Source organism: Miniopterus natalensis, chromosome 17 (genome assembly GCF_054644295.1).
Source record: "Miniopterus natalensis isolate mMinNat1 chromosome 17, mMinNat1.hap1, whole genome shotgun sequence".
NCBI lineage: Eukaryota > Metazoa > Chordata > Mammalia > Chiroptera > Miniopteridae > Miniopterus > Miniopterus natalensis.
This window is the reverse complement of record NC_142097.1, coordinates 9171197-9196539: the sequence shown is the minus strand read 5'-3', so window position 1 is coordinate 9196539 and position 25343 is coordinate 9171197. Positions and strand designations below refer to the sequence as shown.

General features: G+C 49.9%; 2 protein-coding genes across 2 annotated transcripts in view; both read right to left on the bottom strand.

Annotated features, from left to right (window-relative positions):
- Positions 1 to 8917: 8917 nt before the first annotated feature.
- On the bottom strand, positions 8918 to 10853 carry MFSD6L (major facilitator superfamily domain containing 6 like). Its single transcript, XM_016222455.2, has one exon. The coding sequence runs from the start codon at positions 10851 to 10853 to the stop codon at positions 9072 to 9074; it is 1782 nt and encodes a 593-aa protein (XP_016077941.2). The 3' UTR covers positions 8918 to 9071.
- Positions 10854 to 14236: 3383 nt separating this feature from the next.
- PIK3R6 (phosphoinositide-3-kinase regulatory subunit 6) overlaps positions 14237 to 25343 on the bottom strand; it is a 45925-nt gene continuing 34818 nt past the window's right edge. The window contains exons 14-20 of the mRNA XM_087826516.1: positions 23262 to 23372; positions 21599 to 21689; positions 21307 to 21377; positions 20752 to 20842; positions 18319 to 18389; positions 14897 to 15009; positions 14237 to 14393 (exon numbers count right to left, since the gene is read on the bottom strand). Coding sequence (XP_087682642.1) covers positions 14237 to 14393; positions 14897 to 15009; positions 18319 to 18389; positions 20752 to 20842; positions 21307 to 21377; positions 21599 to 21689; positions 23262 to 23372 — 705 coding nt within the window. The remainder of the gene's footprint in view (positions 14394 to 14896; positions 15010 to 18318; positions 18390 to 20751; positions 20843 to 21306; positions 21378 to 21598; positions 21690 to 23261; positions 23373 to 25343) is intronic.

Sequence of the window (25343 nt, the reverse complement as noted above, 5' to 3'; positions counted from 1 at the left end):
AAGTATCTTTTTATGTGTTTGTTGGCCACTGGTACGTCTTTTTTGGAGAAAAGTCTATTCAAATGCTTTGCCTGTTGTAAAAACTGGCTTGTTTGTTTTTTGTTGTTAAGTTGTAGGAGTTCTTTATATATTCTGGATATTAACCCCTTGTCAGATGTATGGTTTGCAAATATTTTCTCCTATTCTATAGGTTTCCTTTTGCTCTCTTGTTTCCTTTGATGCTAGACCTGTCCCTTTGCAGTCTGTCCTGTGCCTGTGAGCCCCATCACTCATTTCCATTGGTGGTGGTCATGACGGGGGTGGTGGGCCCCAGTGTGAATATAGTAAGTAGTGGCACCTGGTGGCTCTTCTCTCCCAACTTGTTCTTACTTAGATTCCTTTGGTTGCAATGAGACAAAGATTTCTGGGCACCAATTAACAGGGTTATTAAAAAAATATTTTGTTTTCTAAATGCTTTTTTAGTACCTATCCAAGACAATGCTAAGCAAAATTTAGACATTACCACACTACCTCTGGCCCTCCATGGAAGGAAAGATTTCTTCAAATGTGCAAGCATTCTGAGTCCCTGAGTTGGTTTGGCTCACTGGTCCCAGGGACAGACCCAGCCAGGGGTGCTTCAGTTCACAGAGGGGCTCAGAGGCAAGGCGGCCGTGGGGTGCAGATCTTTCTCGCAGCTTTCCTGGGAGTGGCGGCCCCTGGCGGCCCTGCTCACAGCCCTCGGGCCTCGGCTAAGGCAGGCTCAGTGGACCTCTTACCTGATCTGTCCCACGGAGGGCGAGCTTCTTGCTGGGCTCCAGCAGAAACCTCGAAGCCAGTCGGGGCCACCTCTAAGCAAAAGCACGTGTTAGAGTCTCTCCTTCTGGAAGGATAGCCCCTTTTTCTTGGAAAAGGACACCCTTTTTTCTTGCCAAGAAAAATAGGACTGTCTGTTGATGCCACCTGCCTCCCGAAAAAGGAAGAGATTGTAACATGGTGACATCAGAGGGTCTCAGGATACTTTTGCAGGTCTCCCATGACAAGTCCTCCCATCCTTTTTCATTGGGAATGGGGGCCCGGTGAAGGCCTGGTGAGATCAGACTTATTTGCAAACACTCAGGGGCCCTCCCTGCAGGCACCCAGGTATAAATTAGTGAGACGTGTGCAGCCAGTGTTGGAAGGGGGTGGGAGGTGAGGACCAGGAGGTGAAGACTGTGAAACGGATGTTATTGTGGCTCTGACCCCACGTGGCCCCTCATCGGTTCTAGGAGACTCAAGTGGAATATGTAGTCATTTCTCCTGTTTCTTTCACACTTACACCAACTCCTTCCTACCCTGACCAAGGCTAAGACAGCATTAGGGTAGCCCGTCTCCTCAGGAAGAAATGCCTGGGGCTGCTCTGGGCTGGGACAGCTGTTGGCACCTGTTTTTTACTGAGACCAATGCAGACCCTTGCAACTCTCCCCTTTATCCCGGCCCCTCTCCTGGACACACCTCCTCTCACACAAAGCCAGCTCAGCAATTGGCACCCGATCCCTGGGTTTTTCTGTAGTTCCAAGTTCCAAGAGCTAAAGCGTCTTCAGGGAGCCGGCCAGCCTCAGCCTGACCTGGAGCTTTGGGAAAGGCCCCAGGCCCCATTAGCCCAAAGAAGCCACTGGGGAGTTTTCCCAGTGTGTTTGGCACCTCCTAGTGGAAAGTTTCTGAACTGCTGGTGGAACAACTCCCTCCCCTCCCTTCTTGTCTTCGTTTGCTCTCTGAAGTCCTCTTCAGTCCCACTTTATGGCCCCATGTAGAGGTAGACAATGGCTTTTCAGGCCCAAGAGGGAACCCTCACTCCTTGCAAAGGGCAGAGGGGATGCAGGATCCAAGGCTGCGGCCTGTGATGGTTGACAGGAGCTAACTGTGGGGAAGGAGTGGAAAGTTGGATGCCACCAGGAATGAGTTCCCCATACAGATGGTGCCTACCCAGACCTCCCCCTTCCACCACAGACCCCACGCTGGAGCCCCCACCCATAGGCCTGCAATTTCAGTCCCCACAGATTGACCCCCTGGTTCCTCCCACCAGCCCCTGGGCCCTGGCTTTGAGGGTAGGTGGGGCTGGGGTTTGGGGCTCAATGTGGCCACATTGCACACCAGACCAGGGCTTAGTGCCAGGTTCAGGGAAGGAAATGAGCAGTCATCCAATGCCCTGTCATCCCTCGGCTTCCAGGAGGCTGTGCTACTCTCAGGTGAGAAGGGCCGAGGCAGAGTGGCCATGGCAGCGTCAGCGTGGTCTGTCACCTCAGGAGGAAACACCTGGGCTGCTCAAAGAAAGGAATTGTGGTACAGCTGAGCAGCACAAATTGGGAAGCTCATGGAGGCCATGGCCCCTGTTTTTCAGACTTGGAAGCTGAGACCCAGGGGGTAGGTGATTTGCTCAAGGGGTCTTATCTTAAACTTACTCTGTAGTAGAAGACACCTCACCACATCATGTTCCTGTCACAGACCACAGGCTCCAGGATGGAAAAGAACTTCAGTGCGGTCCAAACTCATGTCTCCAAGCTATCCCCCAGCCAGGCTTGAAAAGAAAGTAAAGTTTCATAAACGTGGCTATGAAAAGCCTCTGGATATTGGGAACACCTTCTGCTCTTCCCCACGTCACAAGTGTCACCAAACAGTGATTTCTGTGGTCTTAGTGACAGCCAGCAATTGCAGGAAGGGAGCTAGCAGGATTAGGAGTAATGCTTTTGCTGTACTGTCTTTCATTTTTATGATCTGTGCATTGGTTTTCAGCCATTCTGAATTCTGACATTTCTACAGACTTTCTCCCTCATCATATGGACTCAAAACTGTAAAATCACCTGTGACCCTTGATATCTCCTTGATATCTTCTTGATATCTCCTTGATATCTCCTTGATATCTCCTTGGTATCTCCTTCCTTAACTCTCTACTGCTTTATCCAATCAAATAATTGGATAACAGGGCCTATGTTCAAATAACAGGGCCTATGTTATTGATTCCACCTCTAAAACTCCTTTGCATACTGTATTAGTCTTCTTGAGCTGCCATAACAAAACACCACAGGCTGGGTGGTTTATTTTTCTCACAGTTCTGGAGGCCAGAAGTCCATGATCAAGGTGCCAGTAAATGCAATTTCTTTTCTTTCTTTTTTTTTTTTTAAATTGATTTCAGAGAGAGGAAGGGAGAGAGGGAGAGACAGAAACATCAATGGTGAGAGAGTCATCGATCAGCTGCCTCCTGCACGCCCCCCACTGGGGATCAAGCCTGAAACTCGGGCATGTGCCCTGACAGGGAATCAAAACATGATCTCCTGGATCCTAGGTCAATGCTCAGCCGCTGAGCCACTCCGGATGGGTGGCAAATGCAATTTCTGATGAGGCCTCTCTTCCTTGCTTAAGACATCTCCCTTCCCACCGGTCCTCATGTGGCCTTTCTTCTGTGCACTGGAGGGGGGAAGGGGAGGGGGGGAGAGGGAGACAGAGAGAGAGGGAGGGAGGGAGAGATGGCAGGCTCAAAGGACCTGGTTTTGAACCCTAACCTCTCTGAACCTTAGTTACTTCACCTGTGCAACGAGCCGTGCTGACTTAGTGAGCTAAGCTTTGTCAAGTTCTCAGCAGGAACACTCAGGACTCCTGCCAGTCGGGTGTGGGAGCCCAGATTTGCCACTGAGCACTGACTGCTGAGTTGACAAGGTCACACAGAAAAGTACCAATGCTGGTGTTTCCAAAGTCCCTTGGGAATGTTAGCTCTGCAGGCTTGTGGTCGGTGTTACCCAGAAGAAAGTTGTGGTACTGGATATATAAGGGGAATTATGGGTCCAACACAGCTAACAGGTCTTTAATTGATAATGTATATTGTAACTTTCTCGGAAGTGACAATAATTTACATCATTTTCCAAACCGATTAGCCACAGAATCCTCTTTTAACAGCCCCCACCCCTAGCCCACTAGGATTGAGTGTTGTGTAAAACTAATTTGGGAAACAATGGTTAAGTAAGCCTGAGAATAAAAGTGAATCGCTCGTTCAATATTTACTTTTCTCGTAGCTGGAACCAAGACATTAGAACTTGTTATTGTTGATAGCCATGAGGCTGGGAACTAAATGTTTATTTAGTTTTGATTTTACGGAGCTTAACTGACCTGCTGGCTAGTGAACAGAGTAAAAGCCACAACTCGCAGCCCGTCTCCATGACCCGGGTCCTTGTTCCGCGGGCCAGCCGCGCCGGCTTCGTGCCCAGGGCGCGTCCTCTGCACTCCCAGCCTCGGCCATCGCACCTGCCCCAGACCTCATGAAACTCTCACTGTTTGAACTTCTCACGTGACCTTTAGCTTGTCCAGTCTTGTTGTTTGTGTATGTGTTTTTGGTTAGAGCTTCTGGCTGGCCTTTGCCCCCGGTTCTTGGGAGGTAGCCCCTAAATCCTTGGGATTTTTCCGAGTTATGAGTGTCTTCGTTACTCGTGGTGGGCCTCTCAGACCACACCTGTGACTGTGCGAACGAGGTGACTCTGCATGGGGGCTGGCCACACCAGGAAGGTCAACCACGTGTTAGAAATGTGGGACTTGGAGCCGCAGGATATCCTGACAGGCTGCTTCGTGGGGAGGAGAAGAGGCCTGAAGCTTGAGTCCCAGGCCAATGATTCAATGAATCAGGCCTATAGAATGAAGGCCCAGTAAAAACCATGGACACCAAAGCGTGGTGAGTCTCCCTGGTTGGTAATACTCCATCTCTTGTCATGTGTCATGATGCATTCTGATTCCACAGGACCAGGATGTGACACTTCACACTTGGGACCTCCCACAACTCCCCCTCTGCATCTCTTTTTTTGGCTGGTTCTGATTTGTGTCCTTTGACTATAATCATGTGAATGGTTCTAGTGAATTCTTGAACCTGAGTGGGGAGTGGGCCCCTTCAAATCTGTAGCCAGTTAGTCAGAAGCGAGGGTGTCTGAACTGAGGGCAGTGTGTGCTGTTAACCTGTAGGGCAGGAGTGGGGAATGTCCAGCCCGAGGGCCGTATACGGCCCATGAAATTATTTGATCTGGCCCTGCCAAGGCAACCGCAAACAGGACTCGAAATTTAATAAGTTCAGTGACATGTTTGACCATATATAGCAGGCTAATTTTTAAGTTGATAATTTTGTATGTCCCTCGAATGATGTTATAAATATCCAAATGGCCCTTGGCGGAAAAAAGGTTCCCCACCTCTGCTGTAGAGTATGGCCTAACTCTCGGTAGTTGGTGTCAGAAGTCATTGCAGTCATGCCAAGTGAAAGAAGTTGGACATAAAGGAGTACATAGTATAGTCTTTAAAAATGCAAACTACTATATATACAGGGGAGGCAAAAGTAGGTTTACAGTTCGTATGGAAAAGGCATGCAGATTATGAGGATCACAATAGCTTTATTCAAAAGAATGTCACTCATTTCTTATAGTGACAGGAAGCAGATCAGTGGCTGTCTGCTGGGCAGAGGGAGGGGAAAGGAGGGGGCAGGGGGACATTTCTGGGGGGTGATGTATATGTTCACTATGTTGGTTGTGGTGATGGTTTCATAGGTGTATAAACATGTTAAAAACTTATCCCCTGGCTGGGTAGCTCAGTTGGTTAAAGCATCGTCCCAATACACCAAGGTTGTGGGTTTGATCCCCAGTCAGGCACATATAGCAATCAACCAATGAATGCATAAATAAATGGAACAACAAATTGATGTTTCTCTCTCCCTTTCCCTCTTTCTCTCTAAAATAAAAAAAAAAGTGTTTATTAAAAAAACTTATCAAATTGCACAAATTTAAATATGTGCGATTTATTATATGTCAATAAAGCTAACTATTTTTTTAAAAAAAGCTCAGTGCAGTCCTCACCTATCATGACACTGTCCAGAACCTTCCATGGTCTACCCAAACAAAGTCTACCGAATCAAAACCTTCCATGGTCCAGTCCTAAGCTAGTTTTCCAGCCTTGCCTTTCGGCATTGCCTACACAAATCCTTTGCTCCCACCAAATGATATTTCTTGCTGTTTTCCAAGTAGATCCCATGCTTCCCTCCTTTGTAACATTGCTTGTGCTCTTACTTCTGCCTAGATGCCCTTCCCTGAGCTACCACTCTCTCTCTACTGAGTAGGTTTACTAACCTTTAAGCTTAGTTTCCATATAATTCCACAAAATCTTCCTTTAGTTCTTGAGTCAGAAACGACCGGTGCCTTTCCCAAACCCCTGTAATGCTTCTTTGTGTGGCATTTTTCAGTGTCTCGTGCTTCCTGTGTCCATGTGTATGTATAGAAGTAAATCTGCCAGTTAGACTATTAGCTTCTTGAGGGCGGGGGGCTATATATTTTATTCATTCTTGTGTTTTCCATGACAAGTAGCATTTAATTCTTTACAAATAGAAGATAGTTAAATAGTAAATTGCCCAAACCACAAATTTCTCAGCATCCTTCCCATAAAATTGTTTAGATCCTTAAACCATTATGTTGCTCAGTCTCTTCCTCCAGCTCCTCCTCTTTTTCATGATAAAACACACTTACTTTCTTAACTCTTTTCTTTTTTTAATATTTTTACTGATTTTAGAGAGAGGAAGGGAGAGGGAGAGAGAGAGAGAAACATCAATGATGAGAGAGTAATTGATCAGCTGCCTCCTGCATGCCCCTTGCTGGGGATCGAGCCCGAAGCCCGGGCATGTGTCCTGACTGGGAATCAAACCTCGACCTCCTGGATCCTCGGTTGATGCTCAGCCACTGAGCCACACGGGTTGGACTTAACTCTTTTCTTAAGTCAAGCCCTTTCCTCATACCCTTGTTTATGTTAGGGGGACTCACGTGTTTGTATTTTGGTATTATTGTATGTTCTGTCTACATAGTAAATACTATCTACTATCCAGAAAATTTCACTGCTGTCTTAAGTCTTAATATTTACTTTTTCATCTTTTGTTCAATGTCTTGGCCATAGAGCATAGTGATTAAAGTTTCAGGTTTCAGTGCCACCAGGTGGATCTGAATCCCAGCTCTGACACCTACTTGCTGTGTGACTGCAAGCAGGTTACCTAGCCATCAGTTTGGTCATCTGTAAATCGGAGATGGTAATAATGGCTGCATCCTAAGATTCAGGACTAAATGAGCTAGTATGTGGGGAGTGTTTACGAAAGTGTCTAGCATATAGTAACCACTCAATAGCTATTATTCTTTTCACTGCATGCTAGAAGCATTCGGCGAAGGAGTGGTGAGACAGGCTGGCCTGGAAAGGGTAACCAAATGGATTTGTGCTTGATAGAAGCACTTGGAGATTGCAATAAAAAATACAGATTCCTGGCCCTACCTGAGAGATTCTGATGGACCCCAGGAACCTGTCTCTTCATATATGCTCCTCAGTTGACGCTGGTGGCCAGCCAGGCAAAGGAGAAAGTGCACTAAATTTGGGGTAAGGAGATCAGGGCTCTGGTGCTGTTTTTGCCCATGACCCAGTGTGTGACTTTTCTGAGGCTTCATTTTCTTTTTTGTAAAATGCAGTGAACAAATTTGACTTATCCCTAGGGTTGCTGTGGGAAGTTAGATTGCTAAAGTCATTTCTGTGGGAAGCAGGCTTGCTGCGCAGAAAAGAACATGGGCTTTGGAATAAGACAAGCCTGATGTGAGTGCCACATCTGATACTGTACCAGACACTGCCAGCCCCCCTTTCTCTCTAGTATGACCCTGATTTTGCTTGGAGTATAAATGTGCCCAGTAGAAAATAGTCTACCTCCCATACTCTTTTGCAGTTCAGGGTGGCCACAGGATGCAGTTCATACAAATCTACTAAGGATTTCTGGGAAGGTTTTTGTTTTCCTAATATAGGCTTTCAACCCTGTTCCCTTTGCCCTCTTCTTCTGGCCTGGGACATGGAAGAGAGGGCTGGAGTTGAAGCAGCCATCATGTTGTGCATGAACACTCATGGGAGGGATGCCTATAAGCTGAAGATGATGCAGCAGAGAGATGAAAAGATTTGGGTCCCCAGGGGCATCGCTAAGTGGCTGTACTAGCTCTGGACTGCCTACCTCCAGACTTCTTATATGAGGCAAATGAATCCCTAATTATTTAAGGTAGAAGTTATTTTTTGTTGGCTATTTGTACCCTAAAGCTACTTAGGAAGAATTTTAAAAGAATAAAGTTGCTAGAACCATGTCTGACCCAGTGGACATTCCTGTGTGTGTCCCCCTTCTCCAGCTATAAGACATTCTGCATTTGTGAAATGAGGCCCCTTCTAAATCTAATGTCCTATACTTGCCTGATTATAACATAGAAGAATTGGGCTCCGGGTGCTGGTTCCTGGAATAAAGGACCGTTTCCTGGGATATGGGGAGGGTTTGCAAAGGCACCTCACCACATGACTAGGCACAGGTGCAGCATGGACGACCTGCAGCATCTGAACCCTACAGAGGCTGCCACACCCTAATCAAAGCAGATGTGAGGTGAAGTGTGCAAAACTCGGGTCCAAGGTACACAAAATTGCCTTTGCTCTGACATAAGCATGGAAGACAATTCTAAGGGTCCTATCCCTGGTGACACACACATTTGAGAGTAAGAATGAAAACCTGTTAACTTCCACCCTCTTCCCTGGACACATATTACATTTCCATAATATTCTCCTATTGGAAACTTAAGTACCTGGGTTCGAGCGTGGGCACCTGTGCATCAGTGAGGAGAGAGAGGAAAGTTCTGGTTTTCATTACAGTTCTTACAGGCCCAAGCGTGGCTTTAATAGGATCAGACATATGCCCTTTAGGACCCATAGGAATGTACATGACTCATCAAAGCCAGCTGCTCCCTCTGCTGCCGGAATCTGCAGGTCCCCATGGCCTTCCTGGCACTGCCAGTTTGAGCACTCCAGCCAGGGCTGAAATCAGCAGCACCAGATCGGTACTAGTAAAGCTCTCGCAAACCTCATGGACCAAAACAGTGAACACAGAGGGAACTTGTTTCTTAGCAAATGTATTTTTCCACCATTATTTTTTAAAAACTTGAACTGCTGTCATACAATGAGATGAACCTGTGGGGCTTCAGCACAGACGTGCTTTATCTCTCCCTGGGGCTTCCTAGGCCCCTAGGCAGGACTGGTGGATTTTGCCCTCAGCAGGCTGAGTTTTGTCCAGTCCTTTGGCTCCTTTCCAGACCAGCCTTCACAAGCCAGTCCCGTTCCGTCCCTTGCTCAGAGTCGCTCGTGTCACTTGCCTCCACGATCAGCAGCTTTGAGTAGTTGATTTTCCGCTCCTGGGGCAGTCTTGGCTGGATGGACAGGAACAGGGCCAGCCAGAGCACAAGGACCACGCAGCTGGCCTGGTAGAGCACAGCCAGGCTGAAGTGCCTCACCACGAAGCCCCCCACAAAGCTGCCCAGGCTGGCTCCCCCTCCATAGAAGTGGCCTCGGAACATGGCACTCAGAGGCCTCTCCATTCCAGGAGTGGCGAGGTCTTCTATTGAAGCCCCCACCGCCCACCACAGAGCCCCATTGCTGAGAGCACTCAGGATCTGAACAGGGAGGACAGACCACCAGCTCCAGAGGAAAGAGTAGTACAGCAGCTGCCCTGAGAGGCAGCCCAGCCCCAGCCCCACCGTTCCCACTCTGGACAGTTTCCTAAGCAACGTGGCTTTGAATGGATGAAGTAGAACTTCGCCCAGCAAGCCCAGGGCAACTGAGAAACCCATAACCAGCTCGCTGCTCCCATGGTCTTCCATGTGCCAGAACAGAAAGTTCTGGACTGTGCTGGTGGTGGCTCCTATCAGAAAGACAGTGAAGGCTAGGAGCATGAGTCGGGGGTCGCCCTCTACCAGAGACAGTGCTTTGCTGGTTTTGTAGCTGGGCTCCCGGCACCTGCCGATGGGGATGGGGAAAACAATGCTCACCAGTAAAGCCAGGATGCTGAGCAGCGAGTAGCCATAGAAGTGCACCACGCCCCGGGGGCCACTCGTGTTCAGGAAGCAGTCCAGCTGCTCCACCAAGGCTGCGATGCCGCACACGCCCGCCGACGTGCCCAGCAGCTTCCAGATCCAAAGGCTTCGGTAACGGTCAGTGGCGTCCACAAAATCCAGGTATTCAAACAGGCTGTCACCGGCCACCTGCTCCTGAGGGGCTGTCAGCAGCTCCCAGAACACCATGGACACGAAGCAGGGAATGAAAGTCCATCGCAACCCTTCCAAGGAGAGGCCGAGGGCCCCTGAGCTCCCCTTGGCTGCTGAGAAGTTGGCTGGACTTCCCAGCGCTGTGCCCCCAGCAAGCAGAGGGAGGGCAGTACTGACCACCCCAAAAGCACCTTCCCAGGGAGCATCTTTCACCCCTGAAGTGCCAGGATGGAGAACTTCGGCCGTGGTCCTGGCTCCTTCAACAGAGCCCTCAGAGTTTCTGGGCAGGTGACTGAAAGGTTCTTGGACACTTTCCGCTGGTTCTTTTCTGAAGCCAGAAGTGTCCCTGATCCCAGCGCTCCTCTTGGCTGGGTGGTTTGAGGCCGGCCCTTGGGCCGAGGTGAAGTTCCCGGTCAGTGCGGCCTCCGGTGGCAGGGCTGTGGGGGTCCCGCGGTGGCTGCCATGACAGGAGCGGTGCCCCAGGTCTTTGTCCAGCGGCGGCACCAGCACCATGGACAGGCTGGCGCCCACCGAGCCCAGCAGCGAGCCTATCAGAAGCACCCTCCTTTTCTGGTAGCTTTTGGCCAGGAAGGCGCAGAAGGGCGCCCAGAAGGCGGCGACCAGGTGCTGGGTTCCCACCAGGATGCCCACCCAGGGCGCGGCCAGGCCCAGCTGCCTCAGGTAGAGGGTCAGGAACGGGGTCACGCAGGCATCCCGCAGCCCACACAGCAAGTGGAAGAGCCTGGCCACTCCCAGCGCCCTGCTGATGTCCCACTGGGGGTTGGCGCTCATGGCTGCCCCGCGCTGTCGGACCCGGCGGCGGAGGGCGGAGCTGGGCGCGGGGCGGGCGCGGGGCGGGCGCGGCCGCGGCCCGGGAGCGGGGCGCGCGCCGAGGTGCGAGCGGACCCCGCCTCCAGCCCCCGCGGCAACCGGTCGCCCGGTCAACCGCCCCCCCGCCCCTACGTCCGGCCTCCGGCCCGGAAGTGGCCCCGCCCTGAGGGGCGGTGCACCTGGGGCGGGGGCGGGGGCGGGGCCGGCGCACCTGCGAGGCCGACGCACCTGCGGGCCGCACCTGCGAGGTCCCGGCGCCCTCCTCTGCCGGTGGAAGCGCGGGCGCCGCGCGGCGCACCTGCCCGCCCGTACAGGTGCGCGGGGCGCGGCCGGTGGCTTGCAGGGTGCGCTGCAGGCTGAGCCCCGGGGGCCCCGTCGCTGTTTCGGGTCGCTCGCCAACCTGAGGTAGGTCCCTGAAACTGTCGGGGAGGCGGAGAGTGAGAATGGAGGTCAAGATCTGAGCCCCCTCCCTCCTCTTCAAGTCTTGACTCAAAAGCCCCTGAATCAAGAACCACCCCGTTACTGTCAGGGACGGGCCCCGCCCACCCTAACGAAATACCCCACCCCACCCCTTCCCCAGACTCGCGCCCTCCCCTGCCCTGCTTTATTATTTATTTATTTATTTATTTATTTATTTATTTATTTATTTATTTATTTATAAGTATATCGTTATTGATTTCAGAGAGAGGAAAGGAGAGGGAGAGAGACATAGAAATATCAGGGTTGAGAGAGTCATTGATCTGCTGCCTCCTACGCCCCTGACTGGGGATCCAGCCTGCAACCGGGACATGTGCCCTGACCGGGAATCAAACCCTGATCGCCTGGATCCTAGGTCGAAGCTCAACCGCCTGGCCTGCTTTATTTTTCCCCATTGCACTCCTACTGCCTCACACACCAGGGGTTTCTTATCACTGATCTTGGTCACTGCCCACCTCCATCAGAACCACGGTTCCAGGAAGGCAGCTGTTTTCATCCCGGGACTTAGAACTGTCCCAACGGGTGGGAGCGCTCCCTGGAACGGGCAGGACTGGGTGACACAATCTTCTTCAGCTGGGACGATCCCCAGAGAGGGCTTGACAACTGAGGGCTGTCTCAGAGTGGCATCCACTCCCCACCCAGGCATCCATCCTAGACCCCGAAACAGTGTGTATGTATTGGAGGGTTTTAATCTACACCTGAGCTGTCCAGCTGGGGAGTGCACAATCCAGAGGAGATAAGCTAACATTTGATTAAAAAGCGACATTCCAGGGACAGTGACTACTAGCACTTCAACAATCTTAGAACAACAGAAGTGACTTCATTAATTAACATGATAGATATTGGCAAATTTTCACTGGTGAAGTTAGTGGTGTTCAAGTTACAGCGATTGGATATAATTTTTCTGGAGCATTTCATCCCTTGGTGAACAGAGTAAGAATCCAGGTGTTCCTGAGGCCCACACGCTTTGGAACGGTGACATAGGCTTTACTCCAAGATGGTCCAGTATCCAGCCACTGATTCAGTGCACTTTCTTTTCTTTTTTTTTTTTAAAGTATATCTTTATTGATTTCAGAGAGAGGAAAGGAGAGGGAGAGAGAGAGACAGAAACATCAACGATGAGAGTCATCGATCAAGCCCACAACCGGGCACGTGCCCTGACTGGGAATCGAACCCTGATCGCCTGGATCCCAGGTTGACGCTCAACCACTGAGCCACGCCCGGCCGGGCTCAGTGCACTTTCTGTGTCAGGTTTGATTAGAGCCTCTAATTCGGTTGGGGGAAGAGCTGAGGGGTGGTGTGTGTATAGCAGAATTTGATCTACAACTTGCTTTCATTGCAAGTTGGTAGAGAGGTTATTGGGGGGGGGGAGACCCAGAGCCCCACCTAATGCTAAAGACTGTTTGCTTAAAGAACCTAGAAACTATGATTGCCCAAATTGATATGAATCACTTTACATCACCCCAATGGCAAAACAAAAATCTAGCCAACTCCAGGTGAACTCACTTAAATTCAGTGATATCAGTCGCTTCAGGCTTAAAACCACCTGTTACATTGTGGGCTGTCCCTGGTCCCGCTCTTCTCTGGGTTCCGTGGAGGGTCTCACATCCATCTACTCATCAGTCTCCACCTGTTCAGAGCTGACCTCCACTGCGGGGCAGAGACTGCCCCATGTTGGTGTCCATCAGATGCCACTCACAGCTGCATCTCTTCCCTTTTACTGTCAGGCTCCTTGGGCTTGATTGCTTTCGACTACCTGAGCAAACCTGACCTGCTTCCCACGCCCCATGGCATCACAGGAACTCTCTCTAAGGCTGCCCTTGGGCCCATCTACCTGGACACCCCAGGTAGCCCTTCTTACACTGTTCCTCTAGGCATGGAGAGTGTGCTCTGGGACTTACCCCATTCCCAGGGCAATGAGGCCAAAAATGAATAGCCAACCCCTCTACTCTTGGATCTCCAAAAGCAAAAGGGCTTCTTCCACCTTTACCCCACCCCACAATCCCTGGAGACTCCACCCTGGTGAAAGGGATGGACTCAAGTCAAGCCTTTATGTTCTCTATTACTTCCCCCCACCCCCCCACAACTAGTCCTGGGGGTGAGGGAACAGGCTCTGTGCCACTGATTTCCCTATTTTTACACTGGGTGTGAATTTTTTGAACTCAAAAGCCAAGAATTTTGATATCTAGTCTCTGGTTTCTCTGAAATTAGCCTGCATTCCCACCTCTGTTTTGTGACAGTGTTGTTCAGGAGTCCCTAAGTCAGCTTGTGGTCAGGCAGACAACACACCAGAAGACTCTGATCTGGCCCAAGCGGATTCATTAGGACGGATTAAGTCCTGCCCCCAGTTGCTATAAGAATACAAATATTGCTGGGTGTTCGATTAAGCAGAAGTGCTTTAGTGTGCATTTATTGAATCTGGGATGGGTGAGGTGGGCAGAGGCTCGAGTGAGGGAAGGGAGCAGACTTGGGAGGAGGTGTAGTTGCCTTTGTCTACTTCCCATTTCCCCCAGGACACAGGGCCCTGGCCAAAACAGCAGCTCTTGCTTTGCTTTTAAGGGCTGGGTGGGGAGCTCGAGTGGGAGATGTGGGAAGGAGCGGACATCTGTGCAAGGAGCTGGGCATTGTGTGTGTGCAGCTTTGCCCAGGCCATCCTTGGGCCTTCATGTGGGCCCTGCTCCATCACCCCCCATGGCCAGCCACCTTGTGCTCCGGGCACTCGCTGGCTCCTAGGCAGGGCCAGAAGCTGTCCAGAGCAGCCTGGCCTTGCTCTGGCCATTGGTGTGAGTATTTGGACTGGTCGGGTAGTGTATCCTTCCCTTGGGCCCGCAGCTCTCAGACTTGGCGCCTCCACTGCCCCTTCAGGCTCATTGGACGATGCCGGAGAACGTGTTGATGGGCATTAGAAGGGGCTTGGGCATGGCTTTGGTCATTTCCATCTCCTTCTGCTGGTGTGAACTGAGCCATAGCGTCTTGGACTTCTGAGCCCCGGAACATGGCTCTGGGCAGGGAGCAACCTCGAATCTGTGAGTGGAAAGAGACCAGCTCAGAAGACCGATCTCGGGTCAAATCTGCCAGGAATTTTAGAGGTGGGGGGCTCCCCAGAGGGAAGAGCGTCAGAACAAGAAAGAGCACCCGTGGCCTACGGTGAACACTGGGAGAGGAGAGCATGCCTGCATGGGTGACTGTGGATGCCTCCCTTACCCAAACACCTCTCCAGGGGAGATCAATAGGGTCACATGGACTGGGGCACAGCTGCCACAGTAGGTGAGTGTGTGTTGAAGAGGGCAGTGCCAGTACCGGGCATTGGATCAGGAGGGCTGCAGGCTGAGGGTTCATGAAGGAATCTCAGCTACTCAGAGTTGGCAGTTCATTTACCTTTCTTCCTGGATTCAAGTCACAAGGCCACACCCATCAGGGACACCTGCCTGGTCTCAGGATCTGCCTCAGGAGGTGGAAGGGGCTGGCTTCTGCTCAGGTTTGCCCCATGGGGCACGCAGCCCAAGAGGTGGTGGGCCCAGCCTCACCTGGTCACATCTCTGAAAGTGCGCCGATGGTCCTTGTCCAGCCACAGTGTCAGCAGCCTCTGGTCCTGGCTCTGGATCTGGACGTTTGCCGTGCGGAAGGTGTTTGTCACTGTCTGCAACAAAGAGACAGCTCATGCACCACCTTTGTGACAGTTGGCCCTGCCAATTTCTCCTACCATGATCTCTGGTGCATTTCTTCAGTCCAGCACATAGGGTCCCTGGCTCTCTTCCTGCAAGTGACTCAGAGCATTGACAATCCTGCAGAAACGGCTTCTCGGCTGCTCTCATCCCAATCTGCCATCCTAATTCTGAACACAACCCGGGATGCTGGCTGGTGCTTGCCAGGCTCAAGTTACCCGAGCACCTCCTATATGACAAGCGTGCTGTGAATGGAATTTTCTAAGTCCTGACTCGGGTTCCGTGTTGGATTACATACAAAATTATTTACCTGGGACAGAGACAGAGGGTCTAGAAAGAGGCCACCTACCCTCCAGACTCAGATCAGGCCTTATCAGTTTGTACCATGGAATTGTCTTGGGGCCAAACATGGGTGGAAGGAATTCACCCTCTGCATGGGGAACCCAAGGCAAGGTGTTCCAGTCTTCTGCACCCCAAAGCCCTATGTGGCTTCTCTAGAAAGTACCCAGGGCCAAAGGAAGGCAGCCCCCAGGCATCCCTCTAACCTCCAACCTCAGGGGACACTGAGAAAGGACCTTTCCCACTGGGCAGAAAATTGGGGCAGCCTGGGTTCCAGGTGGGGCTTCAGAGGGCCTTCCAAGGTCACTGGCTCTACCCACATGTGGACAGTAGCTTTGGGTGGTTCCCCACCACAGAACATTCGAGGTGCTGGAGGCGTGATCTCAACCCTGGCCGCTCGGAAGAATCATCTTTCAAAACATAAATTTAGGGATTCCTATTTAAATGGTCTGGAGTCCAGCCTCGCATGGGCATTTACTTTTAATCCTGACCCAGAGATATGTTTTTTTAATTGATTTTTAGAGAGAGAAGAAGGGAGGGGGGGAGAGAGAAATCATATGCACCCCAACATGGGATTGGACCTGCAACCCAGGTATGTGCCCTGACCAGGAATCGAACCCGCAACCCTTTGGTACATGAGATGACACTCCAATCAGCTGAGCCACCCAGCTGGGGCTAGGCACGGGCCCTTTAAAATAAGCTCCCTATTGTGGGCATGGTGGGAACCCTGAGCTAACCTGCCTTTCCATTGTCGCCGAGCAGAGGCACCGGCAGCAGCCTAAATGGGGGCCAAGCATGTCCTGGCGTTTCTGCTGCAGTTTTGGGGGGTGGGGTTGGCCAGACAGAAATCCATGGGCAGAGCGTGCAAGAGTCTCACAGGGGGAGGGTCAAAGCCCAGCCTACAGCCACGCCGCCCGGGTTCTCATCTGGGCTCGGTCACGTATTAGCTGTGTGACCTTGGACATGTTTCTTAATCTCTTTGTGGTTTTGTTTCTCACCTATTTAGGAAAAAATATGGTAATAATAGCAACCCCTTTGTAGGACTGTTGTAAAGATTAAAAGACAGTATATATTAAGTGCCTGGGACAGAGTAAGCACTGTATTCCTGTTAGCTGTTTATTATTATTAATTATAATTGTTCAAGAAGGAGCCAGGCATAAATGACAGCCTCTGGGGCGAAGGGGACTCACTGTGGGCGCCCCCACTCCTCAGCTGTCTCCTAGCCCAAGCCCCTTCTGCCATCACTCATAGACTCATGAGTCTGAACAGGCGGGCTGTGAGGAAGACAAGTAGGCTTACCAAAATGGGATTTGGAACTGAGGTCCTCGGACCTTCAAGGACCCGGGGGGACTACACGCTCAGTGAAAGCTTAAATTAGGAAAACGGCACGAGCAGCAGAGGGAAATCACAGGGGAGCTCGTCTGCTGTGGCGTGTGCTGTGAGTGAGGGCGAAAAGCCTCCCCTAGAAATGCTTAGCCACAGACCTGTTCTTATGTGGATTTGGGGTCCACATTTACACTGTCTGCATGGTCTGGGAATTTATGAGCCAAGAAATTAACTTGGAATATAGTCCTGGACTGATAATGTCACTGGGGTACGTGGTAAGAGTAAATACAGAATTTCCCTAGAGGGACAAGCTTTCCAAGCAGGCTTCCCACAGTAAAACCCCAACAAATATGAACTCTCAGTTGAGGAAACATACCAGGGCTTAAGCTCCTATGGGGGTCCGTGGACCCAATAAACAGAAGGTTTACACGTTCAATAATTATAGATATTAAAATGAGTAAAGAAATATGAGAGGAAATAAAAACCATGAGAAATAAATAACATACTATTAAAGAAACAGGCATGTCATTTTCATTGATTCTAAAACAACCCCCCCATATTTTAACATCTCTAAAATTAGGAAGTATTTTGCAACCAATGGGATAAGAAAGCAGTGCTCATAATTTAGGAAGTATTGTTTCTTTCTTTAGTGGTATGTAAAATTATGGTCTGTCTTGCCCTGGCCAGGCAGCTTAGTTGGTAGAGCATCATCCTGATAAACCAAGATTGGGGGTTTGATCCCCAAGTCAGGGCACATTCAAGAATCAACCAATGAATGCTTAATAAATGGAACAACAAATAGATGTTTCTCTCTCTCTAAAAATTAATCCATGAATAAATAAATGTAAAAAAAAATTATGGTAAGATTCAAAGAGAATTGAAAACATGGAGAAGAGCCCAGAGGAGATGGAAGAGAACAGGGTTGAGTGATGTCAAGGACCCGTTGAGGTGGGAGGTCGTGAGTTTGCTGTGGCCCTAATCTATATGGATGTAGGATTCATTCCAGAAGCACTCAGCCACCTGAGCATGCAGACTGAGGAGGAGGCTTGATCTAAAGTGAGTGTCTGCGTGGTAGTTGATGGTATCTGAGACCATGGTTCAGGTGTGATCATGGAATGCAAGGCCCCGCTGAGTAGGGAAGTGAAGTCCAGACAGGCCGTCAGATCGGGAGAAGATGGGTGAGTCTGTATCAATAGGGAATCCACGTCAATAAGTCTCAATAAGGACAAGGGGCGAAGGGCAGCAGTAGCGCAGTGAGGCTGAGAGCTGGTTTGACTCGGTCAAAGGCTGGGCTACAGTGTTTAGGAGCCTGGCTGTTGTGCAGCGCAGGCTCCTGCCGGAACATGCGTGCATTTTGTAGTTCTCTCTGTATGTCTTAGGTCTTCAGATAGCCAGCAGGAGGACAAGGCCGTAACTTTTATAATGCCTTTTTTATGCCAGGGGATGCTCAATATTTCAAACCAACTGATTCGAAAGGAGATTCTTTCCCATAGGAAGACCGGTTTCCAAAGCAGAGATTTGGAAAGGCTCACAGTCCCTTCTCTGAACTCCCTTCCCCCGAGCTCCCAGCCACCTGCCCTATTTGGATATCCCCAGTTCTCACACTACCCGGTACTTACAGAGAAGGACCTTCCTGCCAAGTTGGACGACTTGACAACCTCCGTCACGTTAACACTCAGGCACGTGTGGTCTGTAAGGGGAGCAACAGTGATGGGAGGAGAAGTGGGTGGCCTTGAAACGGGAAGGACTGAGATGGAGGGGCGGCATGAATGGGCCTTCGGGGAAGTAGGTGAGTTTGAGATTCGAGGTCCTAAGAAGACCCCCCCTCCCCACATTAACCTCCTCCCACATCCTGCTTAGCCCCTTCCTGACTCCACCTTGGTTCTAGCCAAGTTTCAGTTCCTTCCTGATTATATTATCCATTTCCCTTCCCTGGTGAATCCACAGAGTTTCCACATCCTCAGGCATAGCAGCCAACCCAGTCCCCTTTCTTCACCTCCTCCTGCACCCCTTTTTCAATGGGAGAAAGTTCTGTGGAGCTTCTGGGCATGCTGAAAATGGAAGGGACACCCAGCCCAGGATGTGTGTACAACAAAGGCGCACAGAGGCGTGGGAGTGTGTGGCTCCCGACAGGTGGAGAGCGTTCCCTTGGCTTTCAGACTGGTGTACAATGTCAAAAAGCATTATTATGTGGCTGCTCCCAGGTCCTCCCTTCTCCCTGCTAAGGAGTGTTCTTAGAGGCCTATGCCTCTGAGGAGGGCCTGGCATCCGTTCTGATAAGGTTTGTGATGGAAAATTTGGAGGAAACATAAGTTAGAGTGGGAGTGGGTAGTGGGAGTCTTGCGGAGGAAGGAGAACAAATGCAATTTTAATAGTAAGTTAACATTATAATTTACTATATGCACATAAATTAGTATCTTATCTCCATTTTAGAAATGAGAAAATGGGTAGAGAGGTCTTAAGTAACTTGCCCCAGGTCACACGGTGGTAGATGGCAAAGCCGACTCTGAATCTGCCCTTCCGGTTCTAGAATCTGTGCTCTCGGCCTACTCTGTCACCTCTTGGTTAGAGCTATTGCCAAAAATCACATGGTTCCTCCATGGTGTTCAAGACCTACAAGTAAAGAATGTCTGGTGCCCTGGCTGGGTAGCTTAGTTGGTTAGAGCATTGTCTTGATACGCCAAGAATACCTGGCTGTGATAGAGTTTCATGTCACCCACAAATTCGACCTGCCTGGAAGTATTGTATCAAGAAGTGATCGAATCAGTAATTATTTCTTGAGTTTCCTCTTTGTGCCAGACGCCAAGAAAATTTAGGAACAATGATACCCATGTACAAACACAAATGCTTTCTGTGACAGGTGTCATACCTGGAATACTAGCAAAGCACAGAGGATTTTAGAGACAGAGGGGATTACTCATAGTTGGATGGGAGAGGAGGGAGGAATCCAAAACATATTCCTCATAGGCTTCCAGGCTGGCTAATGTGTATTTTCATTCTGTGTTTCTTCTGGAACATTCCAGATTCATTTATTCTTTTTATATATTTTTGGGTGTAAAGTAGCACTTCATTTATTCAGCAAATATTTATTGAGCACCTACTATGTGCCAGGACATGTGCTAGGCACTGGGGGTAGAGCAGTGAGCAACATTAATTTCTGCCTGGGTAAACTTTGTTTGCTCTGGAAAGATCTACAAGCATCTGTGGATCGCACCCTTTAAGTCTGGCCTGTTGAGATTTGGCGATCACAGAGGAAGTGTGAGGTGCACTGGCGAGGAACCCAGGCACTCGTGTGACATGTGACCTTGGGCAAGTTATTTTCTTTTCGTTAGTTTCCTCTCCAGTAAAAAGTTGCTAATACTAATAATACCTATCTCATAGGGTTAATATGCTTAAAAGAGTTTATGGTGACATAGACCATCAGCTGGCCTCTGATGGATGTGTGCAGTGGTTAGTAATCCACATCTCCAAGCTCTTCATTATTCCAGAGGCCAGGGTGCTAACAGGAATGGCTCATATTTATACCTTATGCATATAATTATATGCACATAAACTGGTATCTTTTATTATGTCAATTTTAGATAATTAGATAACTATCGTATTATCTAATATATATCTATAACTATATCCTTAGCCAGAATTAGATAATTTGGATTAGCAGTGCCTTTTGTGAGCTGGAGAGTCCCTGCCCAATGGAACAGCATTCAAAATAAACATTTCCAAACAGAACCCTGGCTCTGCAGCCCGGCGCAGAGGGGGAGGCCGCTGCAGCCCCTCGTGGGCCCACCTTCACCAGGCCTCAAGGACGCAATCCAGCCCTAGAGCGCATGTCACTCACTGTTGAGCACCTGCGGGTGGGGACTGCTCCCTCTGGCAGCCTGGGCCCAGCCTTGGCCTGCTGTGAGTAGCAGCTCAACCAGGTTCAGCGACCCAGGGATGGGGCGGGAGGCCTCCTTCCCAGGTTCACCTCCTCTCCTGTCGCTGGACCCTCCTCCTTCTCCCCCTTCCTTGTCCCTTCACTCTCTCTCTGCTCTGCTTTCCCGACTCCTCACCGTCAGTGTCACTGGCTGGAAGGGCCTTCAGGACCAGCCCGGTGGCCCTCAGGGAAATGGTAACCTCTCGGGTCCGGTGGCTGAGCAGGGCCTGGGGAGGGAGAGGCGGGCACAGATGGGGGTCCTCAGGACAACCTTGTCCCCCCACGTCCTCACATCAACAGTCTCGCTTCCACCCCTGCCCCAAGAGCCTTGTCTGTGTCATTAGTGTCCAACAAGGGGACACAGGGAAAGGGCACGGAGCCTTCTTAGCTGCAGGGAGCCTGTGTGGCTTTCTAGACCCAAAGGACTCCATCTCCAGTGCATCTGGTGAGCTAGTGAAGAAGGTATTTTTGAGCAAGGAGACGGCCCCTTGTTCCTTAATCAGACCCCCTCCTTGTCTAATGTGAGGCTATTCATAACCCTCCCATTCTAGAAAACTCTCTGAAGGCTGGGAAACTGGGGGCAGCACCCAGAAAAGGGCAGAAGGTCCTTCTGGCTGGCTGTCCCCCTGCCCGCCACGTGTTCCTGACCTGCTTCCAAGCAGCTGTGCCTCCCGGCCACCCCGCCACTGACCTTCTGGTAGCACAGGGACAGCTCGGCCCCCGGGGCCTCGGCCGCACCTCTCCGCCTGGGCGAGAAGCCATCTGAGGGAAGGTGAGAGGAGGCTGAGCGGGGGAGGGCCTCCCCGGACCCCAGCATCCCCACCTCGCTGAGCCTCGGGCTGCCAGTGTCCCTCAGTCTGGGTGAGACTGGAGGGAGCCAGGGTCACCTCAATATTCAGCAAAGAGGTGGGAGGACTTTCTGAAAATGGGGCTCGGGGAAGCTGAGTCAGGGTGCGCTGTGGAAAAGGGGAGCAGATGCCCACCTTTGGGGAGTTTGGAGTCTTGGATCTTCACCTTCAGCTCGGTAAGGAAAATGTCCTCTGCAGAGTCTTGGCTCAGGTCTCGGAAGAAGATCTGGAGAGATGGGGGCCGGAGGGAGGGAGGAAGGCTGGCTCTTTGCCAGAGGCGGCCCCCCCTCCAGCCCCAGATCCGAGGACGCGGTGGTTGGAAGAGTGGACAGAAGGAAGCAGGGCCCCCCCGCCCCTCGGCCAGTGCTGGGTTCTGAGCGGCCCCCGGGATTACCTGGGTCTCACTCTGTCCATCTAGCCGCCCGTGTGTCACAGGAACAGCAATATAATGCATTATAAATAGTGGAGAGAGTGTTATTGAAACCCAAACGACCTGTGGCCACTACTAACGGGGACGGCAGCAGTCAGTAGGGGACACAATTCACATAAGGGAGGGTAATAAAATCTCTCGTAGACACCGGTAGGGGTGGATGACAGGGTGAGGGCCAGAAAGGAGAGCGTGACAGTCCTCGAGGTGCACAGAGAAGCCCGGGCTCCACGAGGAAGGGCTAGTGAGGGCTGATTTGCCCTCAGTGAGACCCAGAGGAAATGTGGGGGGAGGAGTGGCTCCTGAGGGAGGGACAGAGAAGAGGGGAGAGGCCAGGTGTGGTCAGCGCAAGAGGGAGGATGTCGGAGCAGCAGGGAAGAGTGGCCCAGGATTCTCGAAAGAACAGGGCTGGAGAAAGTGGCCACCAGAATCCGGGAGCTGGCCTGGCACCCACAGCGAGGTCTTGGTTCTGTTGACCATAAACACTTTCACAGATCCCAATCTTGTTAGGCAAGGCCACTCTGTGACTGTGATGGGTCAGATCCTGCCACTATCATGTCTGAACGCAGGCAAAAATGGGCACACTGTGCAGGCCACATCCCTTACCCTCCCATTCCAGCAAACAGCGAGTGGCTGCTGTTTCTTAGAGTGAAAGGATAGCAGTGAAAACTACTGAATTGCCCACCGTAGAATCATTCCTCCTTCCTGACAGCATTCGGTCCGGAGCAAAGTCCTGCTTTTTGGAGCCCTCTCCAGACTCACCACCCAACAGGAGGCCAAATCCTGTAAGTTCTAACAGTCTCCCGGAGATGCCTCGTGGTTCTCCACGGTGTGTGGTCCCCTCACTGCAGCAAGTCAGGAACCCAACTCTGTTCAGTTACAGGTGTGCTCCTGGGGGCCTTTGGCTGCAGGGTAGTGACAGCTACCTAATCTTTAATTTTAAGTCTCTCTTGCATTGCTGAAAAGTTTACTCCCTTTACCAGGGACCTTAGAGAAGTTTTTCCCCCCCATTTGTCAATTTTGTGTTGTTTTGGTTTGCATTTTGAAAATCAAGGCAAAGACATAAATCTCTCATATAGGTCGAAATCAGGAAAGCAATAAAGAAAAGATCTATCACAGGAAGCAGAATGAAAATAAGAATTCAGTAAGGTAGGGAGCTAGAGGCAGAGGTGGTCATTAGAAATTAGTCTGCAGGAGCTCACAGAAACCCAGAGATTAAGAAGATAAAATCAACAGCCAAGAGCCTCTGGGTGAGTTTATGACTTTCCCCCTGGTAACCTGTGTTCCCTCAAAGCCAGGGGATTTAGGTGTGGGGTCCTGGGGTCCAGCAGTCTGCCATGGTATCCCTGGAGCCCCAGGTGGAAAGCTTACCTTGACTGTGTAGATCTGGAAATAGATGGGTTGGGTGCCCATGCGGACATAGTAAGTGATGACATCCAGGATGAAGGGGTCTACAGTCTGGGACGTGTCCAGGGAGGGAGGCTGTGAGGGGAACAGAGAATGTTTTCAGCTTCCTCCTTCCATGCTACTGTGGAAGGTGCCACTTTCTTAATAGAGAAACTCCAAAGCCTCCACATATCCTCTGCGATGCACTAACCCAGCTGGTCTTTCAGCACAGTCCAAGCCTTTCCTACTATCCAATTTCCACTCAAGTCAAAATACACCTGCCCAAAGCCCCATCTCCCCTGGGTCTCTGCTCGATCTTAATTGCACAAAGACCTATTGAGCACCTCTATGTGTAAAGCACTGAGCCCAGTGCTTGGGGTAGACAAGATGCTTGAGAATATAACTAATGATGAGAGAGTCGGGACTGGGTTCTAGGTTTGAATCAGCTACTCAACCTTGGGCATGGGAGATTGAACCAGATGATCTGATGTCTCTTTCAGTTCTTGTGGTATCTGAATTTATTAATAAACTAATGAATTTTTACATGTTATTGAGAAAGGACTAGCGCCATGTCCTGTAGGCCTTCCCCAAACCCATATAATTCTAAAGCATAACGATAGGGTATTTTTAGGTAAACAGAGTAGAATGTCTACATAGAATCTGATAGTATCAGAGTTGGAAAGAAGCTCAGAGTTTACCTAATCCGTCTTGTATATGATCCTGTAATATCTCCTCTGATTCTCACATCTGGTCTACTGAAATACTGTTCCCTTCAAAAAGATCATGCTGAAGAACTATGAACTTATCTTAATGATGCTGCATTGCTCACACTGTTTCCAGTCTCTTCCTGTGGAAACTGCTTTTGGAGTAAGTGTAAGGTCATACAAATTGTTAATTATAAGGGGGAGGAGAACAGGGAAAAACCAAAATCTTATATGTGTCCTGGCCGGGGAAAAAGCTACCAATAGGCATATAAATGAGACCGACATCACATGCTCCTCCTGTAATATCCTCCAAGTTTCGAGGAAAAGGTATTTTAATACCCAGCTGAACAGTTCTTCCTGTGTATGCAGACATTTTCAGATAAGCAGTAATTCAGAAAAAAATGCCTCCCCCGCAACATCATTATTCAAATAAAAGATATAAGAAGGCACCCCAATCAATCAGGCAATAAGCAAAATAGAGAGCTCAGTAAAGTGGCAAGTTTGAAAATAAATATGTAAAAACCAGTAGGTCCCTTTTATACTAGCAGTAACTACAGTCCAAAATCAATGGGAGAAAGATCCCATCCACACCTGCAAGAAAAAAACTATTAAACTTGAGGATAAATTAAGCAAGAAATGGGTAAAATCTATATGCTGAGAACTGCACAACTATCTTGAGGGGTAAATGAAGAGTTATACCTGAGTCCCAGAGAGGGCAATTAATATGCTAAAGATGCTAATTCTCCTCCAAATTCCAATAAAAGTCCCAAGGGAAATAAAAATAAAATGAAGCCCTGGCCAGTGTGGCTCCGATGGTTGGGCCTCGCCCGAGGCACCAAGAGATTACTGGTTCAGTTCCTGGTCAGGGCACATGCCCGGGTTGTGGGCTCGATCCCCAGGAGGGGGCGTGCAAGAGGCAGCTGATCAATGTTTTGCTCTCACTTCAATGTTTCTCTCTGTGCCTCTCTCTTCCTCTCTCTCTAAAAAAAAATCAACAAAAATATTTTTAAAAAATGAAAACAAAATTCTAAAATTTATCTGGAAACAAACATAAATAAGCACATTCTCAAAAGTTTTGAAAAAGAAGACTAATGGGGTATGCTTCCCCTGACAGCTATTAAAATACAAAGTGCTAATTTATACGGAACTGAATAGGTTGATGAGAAAGAAGAGCTACCGGAAATAAATCCAAGCATATGTTAGAGTTTAGTAAATGATAAAAGTGGCATTTCAGATTGATGGGGCCAGATGGTTTAGGCAGTAAATAACTTAGGAAAAGTGGCTAAACATTGGGAAAAATACATACTTCACATGAACACTGAAATTAATTGAGGCTATGTTACTTAAATGTAAAAGTTGAGAT